This window comes from Zeugodacus cucurbitae, chromosome 3 (assembly GCF_028554725.1).
Source record: "Zeugodacus cucurbitae isolate PBARC_wt_2022May chromosome 3, idZeuCucr1.2, whole genome shotgun sequence".
In the NCBI taxonomy this organism is placed as follows: Eukaryota; Metazoa; Arthropoda; class Insecta; order Diptera; family Tephritidae; genus Zeugodacus; species Zeugodacus cucurbitae.
In genome coordinates this window covers 65,309,098-65,324,469 of record NC_071668.1, presented here as the reverse complement: position 1 = coordinate 65,324,469, position 15,372 = coordinate 65,309,098, and the positions used below count along the sequence as shown (strand labels likewise).

The 15,372-nt window shown below is 28.5% G+C and overlaps 4 protein-coding genes across 10 annotated transcripts in view; all 4 read right to left on the bottom strand.

The window, feature by feature from the left end:
• Positions 1 to 353: 353 nt before the first annotated feature.
• On the bottom strand, positions 354 to 2,321 carry LOC105208513 (myristoylated alanine-rich C-kinase substrate). The gene is made up of 3 exons (XM_011178400.3): positions 2,034 to 2,321; positions 954 to 1,222; positions 354 to 838 (listed from the first exon to the last, which is right to left on the bottom strand). Exons 1-3 carry the CDS (start codon positions 2,054 to 2,056, stop codon positions 681 to 683), a joined length of 450 nt encoding a protein of 149 aa, XP_011176702.1. The 5' UTR covers positions 2,057 to 2,321; the 3' UTR covers positions 354 to 680.
• Positions 2,322 to 4,801: 2,480 nt separating this feature from the next.
• On the bottom strand, positions 4,802 to 6,269 carry LOC105208512 (MTRF1L release factor glutamine methyltransferase). The gene is made up of 3 exons (XM_011178399.3): positions 5,909 to 6,269; positions 5,327 to 5,847; positions 4,802 to 5,268 (listed from the first exon to the last, which is right to left on the bottom strand). Exons 1-3 carry the CDS (start codon positions 6,158 to 6,160, stop codon positions 5,010 to 5,012), a joined length of 1,032 nt encoding a protein of 343 aa, XP_011176701.1. The 5' UTR covers positions 6,161 to 6,269; the 3' UTR covers positions 4,802 to 5,009.
• A 419-nt stretch (positions 6,270 to 6,688) lies between these two features.
• On the bottom strand, positions 6,689 to 8,770 carry LOC105208511 (KAT8 regulatory NSL complex subunit 2). The gene is made up of 5 exons (XM_011178398.3): positions 8,117 to 8,770; positions 7,866 to 8,058; positions 7,640 to 7,803; positions 7,175 to 7,581; positions 6,689 to 7,047 (listed from the first exon to the last, which is right to left on the bottom strand). The coding sequence occupies exons 1-5, from the start codon at positions 8,607 to 8,609 to the stop codon at positions 6,847 to 6,849; spliced, it is 1,458 nt and encodes a 485-aa protein (XP_011176700.2). The 5' UTR covers positions 8,610 to 8,770; the 3' UTR covers positions 6,689 to 6,846.
• A 2,583-nt stretch (positions 8,771 to 11,353) lies between these two features.
• Positions 11,354 to 15,372, bottom strand: part of Lar_1 (tyrosine-protein phosphatase Lar) — a 643,385-nt gene continuing 639,366 nt past the window's right edge. For 2 of the 7 annotated variants that reach the window (XM_011178395.3, XM_011178396.3), the window contains exon 22: positions 11,354 to 14,304. In XM_011178395.3, coding sequence (XP_011176697.1) covers positions 14,236 to 14,304 — 69 coding nt within the window. In that variant the 3' untranslated portion in view covers positions 11,354 to 14,235. The remainder of the gene's footprint in view (positions 14,305 to 15,372) is intronic. The other 5 variants (XM_011178397.3, XM_011178392.3, XM_054227465.1 and 2 more) reach the window with 3 other exon arrangements.

Here is a 15,372-nt window from a genome sequence, read left to right as displayed (position 1 = left end):
AAATGATCTAAAGCACAGTTTAAATAATATAAGAAAATAAGAACTTGTAGAATTTTCGCACTATTGGCAAAGCATATAGATTCAGTAAGAGCCTTCGAAACTGTACTAGTTTTAATACAAATATCGCCATTTATCATTAGACAAGCTACTTCCGGTTGTAGCCATGAAACATCTAGAAACTGTACTCAACAAGCCAGCACCTGCTTGCACAATTCACGCAGCATTAACTTACCTGACAAACAGCAACACTTCTACTTTCAAAAGTAACGTCAAATCGTGTTTAAAACCACGTGCGCTCCCCTGAATCATCAACCCTCTTCATTAATACCACACCATAGAATACTAAAAATTACTACCTTTGACTTTCCACCGTAAGTCGAGTACTTTTATTGAATATTTGTTTGAATGTACAGGTTTAGCCTTTTTCATGGTAAGAGGGATGATTTGCTATAAATACAGGAAATAATAAGCAAAATGCATCCCTCACTTTGTAGATGTCAACTGTAAAAGTATAGTCGCTTCAGATTGAAGATTGATTATGGTAGTGTCAACCTCACAAAAAACTGAACACTTTTTCATAAAATCATACACATTAAATTCTATGGGTGTACACTTTTTCTGATTTTTTCTTTTTGTTACTGAATATGTTGAATAGTTTAAATGTTATATTAAGAACTAAGTTAAGCCGCAACTTCTGATGCCTCGGAACCATTTTGGTTATCTTCTTTGACAGGTTCGTCCAGCTTAGCTTTTTTCTCTGGTGTTGCTGCAGCGGAATCTTCTGTCTTTGATTCTTCCTCGGCAACTTTTCTCTTAACAGCTTCGGCGGGTGCTGCATCTGAAATAGTTGATAATTGTTTAGCATATATTTCGTACAACAGTTTACCGGATATAATTACTACTATTTCTACTGATTATTTATATATTTAATTATATATTATTGTTTTACGCACCAGTTGCTTCGCTCTCCGCTTCCTCATCTTTGCCATTTTCTTCGGCAGGAGCGGCAGCTTCAGCCTCGGCAGACGCTTCTTTTGGCGTTTCAGTTGTAGATTCAGCAGCGGCTACTTCCTCAGCATCACCGTTTTCCTTGGCGGTTGCACTGTCAGCGCTACCATTTTCAGCGGCTGCTGGTGCTTCTGCTTCCTCTACCACCTCTTTATCTTTTTGTGCTTCTTTTTCTACTTCCTCAACGGCGACTTTCTCGACAACTGGAGTTTCACTGAAAACATTAGAATTTGAAAATTAGTTAAATAAATATTTTTAGTAATTCTATGTTTAAAAACTAATTCTAATTCTAATGAATCATAGTTATACTTTTCGCGCAGCTACACAACGGTTACAAAGACTTCTTTTGAATGCATATTTAAGCAAAACTCGTTATTTGTTTAGCTGTAGCGAAGCGTTAAAAATAAAATTTATTGATGTTGGCAACAAAAGAAAAAACCAAATATGTATCAAGACCTTCCAGAGTATTACCATTGCGCTATTGATACAATAGCGTAGCTTGTGCGCAACAAAATATACCAAAAACGAATACATACGAATACGGCAAAAATTGTACGAATGAAATATAAGCGAAGCGTTGATAAATGATGTACGTGAATAGAACTAGTTTAGCGCAACAAAAACGCACAAGCAATATGCAAAAGTAAAGCAAAGAAAAAGCGACAAGAAAAAAATGTTAGCCGCAATAGCGAACGCTTAAAATGTTATGCTTATGCATAGAGCAAAGCATTGCGTGGTGGAAAAGGTTTTTGCCTGTATGTATCACCTTTTCCGTTTACTTGATTTAAAAAGCCGACTGCGGCGTTGTATATGTCGCGCCAAAAACGAATGCGATGTCTTATAGGTACGCGGTATTTACACGAAAGAGACAGAAAACGACGCCGAATGCCGCTATTTGTTATATACACAAAAATTTCCATATTTCTTTTAGCACACTTTGAATTTAACACAATTCTTGAAATATAACTTCAACCATACTATACATGTATATAAAAGCATAATTGCAAAAGTAATTAGGAACTCACTTCTTTTCAACAACATCGGCCATTTTGTCAATAGTTTTTTTTGCTTTCAACGAACAGGAATGAATATATTAAAGCTCAAATGAACTGCGTTTTGTATATGTTTTATGAATAAAACACAAGAGTTTAGCAATTGATGATGCTAAATGAATATGCGTCGGAGAAAATCTACAAAACTGATCAACTTTTTTTTTTGTTATATTAAAAAGATGACTTTATTTGACGAACAAAATAGTAGAAGACAAACACGTCCGAACCGTAGAAGCAACTAACGCCGAATGAGACGTTTCGCACTTTTCAGCGTTCACAGGTAGATACACGAAACACACGGTTGCATTCACCACAAAAATTGCGAATAACAAAAGCAGCACATAAATTGTATACCTGCATGCATGCCCATTCGTTATAATAACAAAAATACATTAATAGTGTGTTGTTGCCATATTTAAGTGAATACGGCGTGTAGTAGTGATTGCTATAACTGCTGAGTGATGCTGAAATAGTATTTCTTGCAACAAATTTTCAAAAAGTTTCAAACCAAATTCAGTGCATACCTGCATATTGCGAGCAGGTGTTGATTTTACGTTGGAAAACGATATACACACGCTACAGAAAGGCACAGCATTTGGCGAAAATGGGCACACTGGCAGTATTTAGTGGTATAAACGGAACGGAATGTAGAAAATTTTGCGACCGGCGTGGAACGAGATTGGCATGTGGCAATGAAAATACTGAGAAAAACTATATGCAAATAGGTGGAATTTTCAGCACATAGAAACAAAGTAGCGTTACTTTAAGCGCCAAATACACTATACGAAATATGCGCTTGTAATATAACGAGTTGAGCTACCGGCGTTTGATAAAAATATATATATTTTTTTTATATTTTTGATAAAAAATTAATTTTTTATATTTTTAATAAAAAAAAATATTTATTTATGCTATAATTATATTCATTCACAATTCCATCAGCAGCTTTAATGTAGTTAGAGCATAAATATATATTATATATATATATGCGTTTGCATTATTGCCTAGTCTAATTTTGTTAAAGTCTTCAGTTAAACAATTGCCATGGCGTTGTTTTGCTTAAATGCATTTAACCATATATACCATACATATATACATATATACACATTTCAAACACATGTTATCTAAAGTAAGCCTGTCAACTGAGAGAAATTTTTGCAAGGTGGCGAATGTTCGTCGCTTTGAAAAATATGCGCTAACAAGCTAGAGCGACTAAGCAACAATATTTGCGAATTTTACATACAAACAAAATATTGCAAATCAAAAAATCGCAAAAAATTAGTGCATATACAGACAGTCATATGTATATGCATTTGAATGATAATATATGTATGCATATTAAAGTGAGTTTTTGCTATAAAATAACACGTGTCTTAGTAAAACCACAATTTAGAACTTTTTAATTGCATGTTACTAGCCTAATAGCATTTGAGCTAACATAATTGCTGCCAAGCAGCGGATATATGGAATACCAACTGTAGAATATGAACGGAAAGTACGGTATTAATACTGACCCTTGAGTTCAAATTGCTTTTTAAAACAAATTTATATATACATATGTACATCCGTATAACTATGAATCATTAGCAAGAATTCGGCAACGTGGTTTTTACTAAGAACTCTACAACAAAAAAACAAAAAAAAAACGTATATTTATTGGTATATATTTTATTATTCGAGATTTTGACAGTTTCATTGTCTGTTGACAAGCTGAACAATAAATTATGTGCGTGCTATCATAAGGCGTGTGACGTCATTGATGTAAATCAGCATTATTTATGAATTACTTTCGAATTATTAATCCCATTTGAGGTGTTTATTTAATACCTAAATTGATAGCATGTTCCAAAAAAAGGAATTTTCTTTCAATGAATCAGTAAAAGGCACGTGTATATAGTGGATGAGGCAATCTACGGTTTTATGACGCTGATGCATCAATTCAATAATTCATTTCGTTTAGCTGCTCTTCATACAAAATGGCCACATTGTTTGCGCTAATGAAAAGGGAAATTAAGAACATAAAATGTATAGGAACAATAAAAATGAAACATATATGTACGGGATTAATTGGAAGTTTCGAAACAACAGAGTGCATGAGAAGTGACAATTTAATATTTCAAAATTCAAATAAAGTTGTAAAAGACACAGGGATGTTTGGTAGCACTTAAAAATTTTCTTCCGACACAGGAACACAGGAAATGCTGTGATGTTTTAAGTGGAAGTGGAATTTCATATTATAACATTTAAAAACCAATTATGTTAAATTGCAACTGATTAATTGAAAATATGTAGAAAATGGTTATAAATACTTATATTTCAAAAAAATACGTTTAGGAAGAATTCTCCATATAATGTATAGGGAGTTTGCGGCATCAGAACGGACTGGCGAATGTATGTAACTGCCCAAGTGGGATCTACTATGAAACAAGAATCCGCTCTTTACCCTAACTTAATGTATGTAAGTAACTTCAGGAATATTGCTTACTTATCATGTAAGAGTAGAACATTTCATACTTGGCTTTCAAAAAAGTTTGAAGCATTTGAATGATTTATAGGTTAATAAAAAGTAATGTGTAGCTTTATAGCTCATTACTCCATCTATTATGAAATATTATAAATTTATAAAATTTTATAAATTTAAAATAACATAACCTCGAACTCGACACTAAAGTTCAATATTTGTGATATGCGCCACTGCAATTTGTTGTCGCCCATATTATTAAAACGTAATTTGCAGTGAATAATTTAATAAATATGTATTTATTTACGTAATTAATTTCAAATGCATTCAATAAAATGCCAAGTGCATTATATGCCTGCTAATTAATTCTATCACTGGTTTCAGCTATATAAAGCGTTAATTTGCAGAAATTGTTTGTAACATATTTCAATGTCTAAATTATTAGCGTCTAAAACTTGTGTGCTATTACACACGCGTCTATATGTTGTCTATTCAACGTTATTAACATTCTCTTTCTCTATTTCGACAAAGCGATTGCGTTTATACTGATCTTTATATCCAGCAACGAAACGTAAACGTCCCTCATATTGCGTATCCATAATTGTTTGCACCAAAGGTGGGTGATCTTCGCCCAACTCTAACCACATCTTGCCACCTGGACGCAAATGTTCACAGGCTAAATTGAAAACCAAGCGTGCTACACGCAAACCATCTGGACCGCCATCGAGAGCATTCAAATTTTCATAACTGCAAATAAAACCAACAATTTTCATAAAGTTTTCATAATTTTTATAAAAAGATTTACCAAACGACTTCCGGTTGCAATAATGGGAACTCTTCCGATTTGACATAAGGCGGATTACCAATAATCAAATCGAAAACTTCGGTACCCAACTCAGGCGGTAGATAATTATCTACTTCCATAGTATGGTGATATACAGTGAAACGCTTGTCTAAACCAAGCAACTTAGCATTTTCTCTAGACAACTCCGTTGCTGCTTTGCCGCGTTCAATTGCAGTACTGCGTACATTGGGCAAAGCATGTAGTATAGCTAATGACATAGCACCGGAACCACAGCCCACCTCCAACATGTGAATGGGTTCTTTAATATCACGATACACTTCAATCACTTTAGAAACGAATTCCTCCGTTTCCGGTCGTGGAATGAACACGGAAGGCGAGGTCTTCAATGTCAAATCCATAAAGTCCCATTCGCCTATTATATACTGTAGTGGCATACGTGCACAACGCGCTTCACAGAAACGTTCGAAATCTTGCAATTGATTTTCGGTAAAAAGTAGCCCATTGTAACCTTTAACCGTATTCTATAAGATGAAAATCATGAATTATAAAAACAATTATTTGCTTGCTTTTATGAAAACTTACAAATTTCCTGCCCAGCACATGCGCTACCAAACATTTTAGATTAAAATCAATATCTCCAACGCCGGCCTTACGTAGTTTTTCGGACCAACCTTCAAGCGCTTTATTTACCTCAATTGTTGGCGCTTGTGTGGATTGTTGTTGTTGTTGTCTTGATAAGTCAGTTCCACTGGTGGCCTTGGTGTAATTGATGGCACTTACACGGGAGACATGCCGCATCTGTTGACGCAGTTGCTGCGCCACCAATTTTAACATATTCGGAAAATTGTCTTGCTTACTTTCTGTTATGAAATGCCAATTAAAAATTTGGAAGCGTGTGCTATTGATCTGAAACAAAAATTATGACATTTGTCTGTGCTACTCGTATGGGTACTCATTGTATGCGGTATTCAAGTAACTTATTGTTGACAGTGTTGCTTTTCAGGCCAAATTTTTGTAGATGGTAAATATAAATACATTTTTTTTTTCATTTTACTTCAATTAATATGAAAACACAAAGTAATTTTAATTAATTAATATTAAAATATATTATTTTATTTTATATATTTTCAATAAGTACTATCTTAAAGCGCTGAGATAGGGTTGGTTTCTATTTCATTTGTGTTAGACCCAAGCCAATTGGTTCTACGAAATGACCTGTATAATATACAGTTCTCTAATACAGTTGTTTCATAATTCTTCGCAAAAATTTCATTGTGTGTCTATACAACAACATAAACAATAACATCTGAAATTCTAAGGCGCCTTTTAAACTTTCATAATTTTTAATTAAAACAATCAAGCTTTATATTTGTTGAATATTTAATATTCGAATTTAAAACACAGGAATCTTTAATCTTCTACATATAAAGTCAATATAAATATAAAATCCACGACAAATTATTAAAATCTTTTTAAAAAGTTAAATGTATTGCTTGTTGGTATATGACACTTTTTCCCATTTATTTAATCCCTTCAGATGTTGAAGCTGTGACGTTTATGTCATGTGAGATTGTTACATTTCTGCCCGGAGAAGTTGCAGAAGAATTTTCCGATTTCAAGCCCGTAAATGTGTTTAATTTTGTAATATCCACTGACAATGATTTTTCTTTCAAATTTTCTGGCTTGTCTTCAGCATCCTCTTCTGTTTCTGATTCATATTTCTGTAAATAAATAAAGTATTGATTTATACATAATGTAAAGCGAGATTTTAGTTATTTTTTTTTTTGCAACAAATTAAATGTGTTAACATACGCCAATTAGCACCGCTATCAACCACAGAATGCTTACCTTTTGTATATATTGACGACGCGTCGGTACGGTTAAATGCAAGACACACGTTGATGCATTATCGAAAATGCACGGTATTGGCTCCTGGCATACAACGCCGCTACGCTCCACTTCACAAGCACGAAATAAAATCTGCTTTTTATCTTCTAAAATATGTTTACGACAAAATTTGCAACATGGCATAGCTCTTTCGCCACACTTAACGCCACCCTCAGTGAAAATACATTTATTATAGTTGGGCGCTTTGTACCCAGCTGTTGTATCTGCGGCTTTGGCGCGTTTTTCTTTGAACTTCTTATAGAGCACAGTTTCGATACCGTTACGGCGATGATATGAACTAAGCGCTTTGAGTTGATTATAGAGTACACGCTCTTTTGGCGATTCCTTTAGCTGATCATGTATGCTGCCTATTAGGTGGGGATAATAATTTAGTATAGACATATTTAAAAATGCGTACAAACTTACAAAGCATTTCACGTTCTTTACGTAAAGCAGTTAAATAACGACGACGCCGCTCTTTAAGTACTTGATGTAGATGATTGATTTGATCAATGTAAAGACCTTGCAGCTTTGTCAGTTTAGCTTCGGATATACGCACGGCCTCTTCGCGTGTATAAATGCCAGCGTGCCTTTAAAAGAGATAGAATACAATACAATTGGAAAATATTACAGTTTCCTATATCATACATACTTAAGTAAATCTTCTGCGAGCGAGTTATCGCTGTCGTCATCTGATTCATTGAATTGAAAATCTCGCGCCCTATTCTTGATGTTGGGCGGCTCATCGTAGTCACTTGAACTATCTGAGGCATATTCCAAAATGCGACGCCGTTTTTGCAATTTCGACATTACACTACTTAGGCCATTTATCTGCTCGTGTGCAACTAGAATAAAAAATATTATTAACGCTACTTTTATTAAATTTTTGTGTGGCTAACTTACCAAATGGTGTGACATGTGGTGAAACTACATCTATTTCTTCATCCTGCTCGCTATTGTTACGTTCAAATTGCTTGCCATCCACATTGATATGATTAGTAAGGCTGTGCAGTAATGCCTCATTGGTATCGGTACGTTTTAATTTGCCCACCGTTGTATGTGTTTTGCGTAGCTGTGCTTGACGATTATGTTCAAAGCATAGCGTTGTCATTTCTGGATCCTTTTTCAGATCATGCTTCTGTACTGCATTTGCACACTTGCGTCCATTGGGGTAAATAAAAGTACACGGACGATAATTTCCACGTGGATCGCGTAATATATGTTGCATACAATATTCACTGCCATCAGCACGGGTTAGGGAGCATTCATAGGTTGGATTAGAGCAAGCTTTAGCTTTGTTTTCAATTTCCTGATGCATTTGTTCGCGCAGTTCTTGCAAACTGCCGCCAAAACGTAAAAATTGACGTTGACGCAAATGCGAACAACTTGTGGCCATATTTTAATGTTGTTGGTTGTTTTGTAGTTCTAGTAAACCACTTGTTTGGCACTTTTTAAACAAACTTTTCTATAAAATATGCTTTTAACACAAAATACGACACAACGAAATTAGTTTTGCTAAAAGAAAAACATCAAAATATTGTGATTTTTCGATAACATTTGCATTGTATATCGATAACAACTTCAAGTACGCGTTGTTATAACCTGTTTACACACCGTGTTTGCTAGAATTGAAAAATCAGCGGATATTAAGCAAATTGTAAATTAAGTGGTAGGAATAAATAGCTTCTTTGTTATTTTTTTATTTGTATATTTATCTTTTTATAGATATCAGCGAAATTAAAATATCACACAGATATTTAGGTTATGTGTAACCGACTGTACTTCATACTAAATGTTTATGATCCGGCAAATTAAATATATAACAAATATATAACGAAAAATTTTAAGTGCCCCCTTTAGTGTTTAGTAAATTAAACACTCTTGATTTAATATTTATTTATTTTTTTTTTTATTTTTATTTACTTCATCCATTTATACTGCACCCTCAAAAATCTACCTCAACACATTCCATTACTCTTTAGCATTCATTATCATAAATCTATATAATCATAATAATACTTAACGTTATGCAACATTTTCATTATTTTATTTCATTACTTTTATTACAAATCTAAATTAATAGCTACATACAGATTATAAAAAGTTGTGGGAAATATAGACTGTAGAGAGATTAATCATTTAGTTGGAAATCAATTGGTTTTTCGTTATAAATATGTAAATGCATACACGTATATGTATATATCGGGTTGTGAAGTTTTAAAATTTAACTGATAATTATTTAATTTTTCATACAATAATATAGATATGTTTGCAAAGCCGAAAGATAGTTTTAAATACATATTTTAATATTGAAATATTGTAAAAATCAATTTTTTTGGAGAATACTGAAAATAATATCGAAAAATTTTTAATATTGAAATATTACAAAAATCAATTTTTTAGAGCATATTGAAAAATGTTGAATAAAAAATTTTTAAATTATTATTTATTTTAATTATTTTATTTTATTGAACGCAATTATTAAATTTAACTGCATAACTTTTCAGCAAGCAAAAAAGTGACATCTTAAGCCAATATATATCTACACCAATGTTTTGCTAATAACTTTATGTGTTTTTTTATTTTTTATATATATTTTCGTTATGTTACAAACACTTCAAATATGTATGCTCTCTAAGTGAATATTTTATATACGATAAAATGCTTTCAAATCTTACAAATTGTTATTTAATTTTTTCACTATTTTTTATACAGTAGCTTAGTTCTTAAAATGGCTTTTTTAAACATATTTATGCTATATGTATAATTAAATATACTTTAATATTATTTTTTATGTATGCACTTTCACACTATTTATAATATATATTTTCATTAAATACTAAAGCGTTATTGCACTTAGACTGTCCTATGGTTTATTTTATTTTATTTTTATTATTTATTATGAACTTAAAATTGTGTTTTAATATTTTATAAGCTTATTTTAAGTATTTTTTTTAATTTTTTGCAAATCCTACTTACACAACATTTTCTCTATATTATATAATAACTGCCATATTATAGCTTATATATACTTACATACAATATTTTCAATTATTTCAACGCTCAGACTTAGACTTTTGCTGTTGATATATGCTTGTGACTATATTATATGTATATATTATGTATTATATTTAATTTATATTTATGTATTTTGTGTATTTCTTCTTTTTTTTGCAACTACATTTCTCTCTCGAACTATTCAAAGAAAACTATTACATTATATACTTTCCTATAATAATTTATTATAATATATATTTTATATTTTTTTATTTTATATTTCTATATATATTTTTTATTTTATATTTTATTTTTTATAATTTTTTCTTTTTTGTTTTATATTTAATGGCGTGCTTACCTTGTATTTACACGTTACGTGCTGTTTACACTAACTATTTTTGTATATTATTTTTTTATAATTCTAAAATCTTAACTTTTTTGTTTGCTCTAGCACTTTTAATTTTTCAACTACACATTGAATTTCACAATTCCTTCTTGGATTTTGCTAGTTGTTATACAATAATTTGGAGTAAATTTCGTGATTTTTTGCATATTTTATTTTACTGTTTATATGTTGCTACATCAATTTTTATAAATAGTCATATTTATTACTAAATATTTTTTTATTACTGTTATATTTATTTATTTTTTGTATTTTTACGAGTATTTCCATTTTCATACCAATTTTCTAAAATATACACAATCTAAAGCATGGTCTCAATCATTCTTCACATTACGATAAAAAATTTTGTAAGGTTTTAGAAATAGAAATAAAAAGTTTAAAATAATATTTAATAATAATAATAGAAATAAAAAAGTATGAAATATTAAACAAAAATTGCATGAAATAAATATATCTAATATTTTTGTTAAAAGAAAAAAATCATATTTTTCTTCAAACAATTAATAATTTTTTTAGCAAAAAATAAAATTTTTTATTTTAATAATTTCAATTTTATATATAAAAACTTCAAAAAATAAAATGTAATAAAAAAAAATTAATCTAAATTTAATATAAAAAAAATCGATACAAGCTATAACTGATAATAATCGAGTTTTTAAACTTGTTAAGTTTATAGAAATCACAATTTGAATAAAGTAAATAAAAACAATAAAAATCAAAAAGTCTTTCCTCAATTAAATCGCTTTATTTTATTTGAAAATTTACAAAACATAAAATACACATTTTTTATACAAATAATTATACATTAATTAACTTAAAAATTGCATAAGTTATCTTTATTAAAGGGAACTTAAATTAATTAAGGCAGAACGTGGTAAAAACAAGAATAGAACTGAATTAAGGGTTGGCATATTCACATTTAAGGCAAGATACTATATATATTTTTAAGGCAAATAATAAAAAAAATAATTTTTAGATATTCATTTAAGTGTTTTTTTAATTTTTTGTAATTTTTATTGCAATTGGAAATTTTAGTAAGCTTTTAATTTCATTTAAGATGGCATAAAAACATTAATTTAGAGAAAAAGGAGTTAATTCTAATTATTTTTTTGTGGATTCAAATAAAATAATTAATAATAAAGGTAATTTTTTTAACTTTTTAATTAATGCAAAAATTTTCAATTTAATATTCCGTGTTATAGTATCAAAAAAATCAAAATTAATATCTTTTAGTACATTTTTGTTGTTTTATTCCGTATTTTTGTAATATTTTGGACAAATTGCGTTTTTAGTAAATATTTACGCATTTTTTTGTTTTTAATTTCATTTTAAATTGTTTGCAAGCTTCAAATCTTAAAAAATTAAATTTATTAAATTAGTTGTTGTTTAAAAAATAATAATAAAATCAAATGCAAGTTAGAAATATTTTTTTACCTAAAAACTAATTTATTATAATATAAAACTTAATGCACTATTTCATAAAAAATAATTATCGAACACAAAGAAAATATCTTCATACACTATTTCACAGTAATACTTTACTCCACATATTACTATTGCTTATTACATTTTCATATAAATATTTCAACTATTGCCTTTTGCTAGTTATATTATTGTTTACTATTTTTACAAAATCTTATCGGTTTCATTTCAAAGTCCTTACAAAGTGATTGCTGCGGAAGAGCTGCCTGGTCGTTGTGGTTTTGTATTTTTACTTATATTGTGTTGTGTGTAAAGTATAATGTAAAAATAAAAAATAATTATAATTTTTAAACAAATTAAATTTCTACACTTATATAAGTTATATAAAAATTGTTAGCAAAATTAATATTTTTTTCACTAAAGAATTCACTTACACAAATTATATAAATATTGTTAATGAAATTAATATTTTTCAACCACAAAATTAATGATTTATAAGGTTTTCTTGTTGTGATTTTAGCTCTTAAACTAAAATTATATCGAATTTACATAAATATTTATTATTTACATTAAAATTATAATATTTTAATTTAATATTAGTGGACTGCCTGTTGTATGTTCTAGAAGACTTTGTCGTTTTAATTTTAGTTGTAAATATATTAAAATATTTAATGATAAGTTGACTACTGTTCATTTTTTTTTATTTTGTTGTCAAAAGTTGCCAAAAAAATAAATTACTTTAAATGAATTACATATTATTTAAAAAAATTAAGTTAAGAAATACTGTTATCTTACACTTTTTCAATAATTATTTTAACATAACATAAGCCATTGTTAAAATATTACACTTTTTCAATAATTGTTTTAACATAACCTAAAAAAATATATATAAAATTAAGATATGCTTTCGCTGCTAAATTAAATTATTGACTTTTGCAATGAGATTCAAAATGGTTAATTGCTGCCAAACTTAAATTATATAATACTAAAATGTCTTAAAAAACAATATTTCTGCTAATTATATTTTAATTAAAAAATAATATTTAAAAGAATTTCATACAAAGCACATTGTAAGTACAAAATTAAAATTGCATTAAAATATAGAACATAAAATATAATTAATTTCATTAAAGTTTTTTAATTAAAATTTCTTCAATCAATAAACACAATCTCTTGGCATACTCACGTCTAATATATCGCACCTCTAAACAGGTTATTAGACACAAAACATTTAGTCACAAGAAATCATGCGCATTTCTAAAGACTACAACAAACTTTTTTGTTTGACAAATTAACTAATCGTTTACTATTAACATATTACAGACATAATTTTGATTGTGCTTATTAGTTTAAATTAAGCATGTTTTAAAGTTGAATTATTTTTCTTTGAAATTTACTCGCAATTGAAAATCTAAAAAACAATTGTCAGTTAATTAAACCCTTAGTATAGTTAAAATTTATACGCAATTTCATTTAAGTATAATCATCATTAGTACAGCTAATGCATTGCATGAATCATTTAGTAAATATTACTGATTTAGTCAATCAATTTAATGCATAACAGTCTTTTTAGTTCACAAATAACTTAAAAGACAAATGTGTGTTGTATGTGTTGGGGGGCAGTTAGGTGACTAATCAAATTGTATGCTTGCTAAATTAGCGAGATGGTGTGTATGTATTCAATTTAATATTACATTTTTACTTAACTTAATATAATTAACAACTAAATTACTTAACAACTAGATACATACATACAAACGCCTGTTAGTACATACATATGTTGGTATGTACGTATATTTTACTAAATTATTTTGTTCTTTTTTCGATAACTTGCTTTGTGCTTATAAATCTAAGCAATTTAACTTAGTATTTAGTGAATACAATAGCGATACGTTTTGTTCTTTGTTCTTGTTGTTTTGTGGCGTGTTTTAATTTCGTTTATACAAGTTGGAACCAGTTGAAAAGCAAACTTATAAGACTGGTTCTAATGATAATGCAGGGAATTAAGTAATTTCACTAAAGACGTAGCAGCTTTTTAGGCGCAAAACCAGCTTTCGGAATAACCACTTTTCTTCAACCAAATTAAAGTTGAAGTGCGACTGAAGAATTTTTAATTTTTTGTATTTCAATAACGAGTTCTTTACGCTGTATTGTAGCTAACAAGTATGTTGTTTAGAATTGAAGCTGAATAGCTGCCAACTTAATTAGTGTAGTTATCAAATGAGCCGAGATACTCCAAAGCGGCGCGATAGCAGAAATGATATTGATCCTGAAATGGAAGATATAATAATTTTAATTACAATATATTATATAATTTTAATAAAAAAATGGGTTAACAAAAAAAAAAAATATAAATTTTATGTCGTGCTGTGTTAAGTTATGTCGATCTATTTATAATAATATCATTAATTTAATCTTCACATTAAATTAAATTTTGTTTAAAAGTTTTTATAAACATTTATTACGTTATGTTATGTAAAGTTATGTTACGTTACGTTAAGTTACGTTTTATAAAACTGTTTCAAAATATTTTTTTGGTTAAAATTTAAATATTACGTTATGTTATGTTTAGTTATGCTATGTTAAGTTACGTTACGTTAAGTTTTTTTTTTTACTTATTTTCAAAATATATTTTTGGTTAAAATTTAAATATTACGTTATGTTATGTTAAGTTTTTCTATGTTAAGTTAAGTTAAGTTATTTTTAATACATTTTTAATACCGTTTCAAAATAAAAAAAAAATAAATAAAAATTTTAACAAAAATAAATTTATATATTACTTTATTTTATGTTAAGTTATGCTATGTTAAGTTACATTACGTTAAGTTATTTTAGTACTGTTTCATTATATGCTCTTGGTTAAACTTTAATTATTACGCTATGTTATGTTAAGTTACGTTGTTCTATTTGTAATCGTATTACTAAATTTATTTTTAAATTAAGCTCGATGTTGTTTCAAAATATCTTTTTGGTTAAAATTTAAATATTACGTTATGCTATGTTAAGTTAAGTTACGTTACGTTAAGTTATTTTTAATACTGTATCAAAATATTTTTTTGGTTAAAATTTAAATATTACTTTATGTTATGTTAAGTTGCGTTAAGTTACGTTACGTTAAGTTATTTTTAATATGTATTGACGACATCTTTTTTAGAATATGTAATTTTATTTTTTATTGGTTTATTGGTGTATAATCATGCTAACTGGCTTTGCGTTACGTTAACACATCACTTAACTAAATTTTTTAAAATTAATATTTTGATTATTATTTTATAACAATATTTTTATTTTTAAAATAATATATTTTATTAAAAAATATAAATCATATGATATTCAC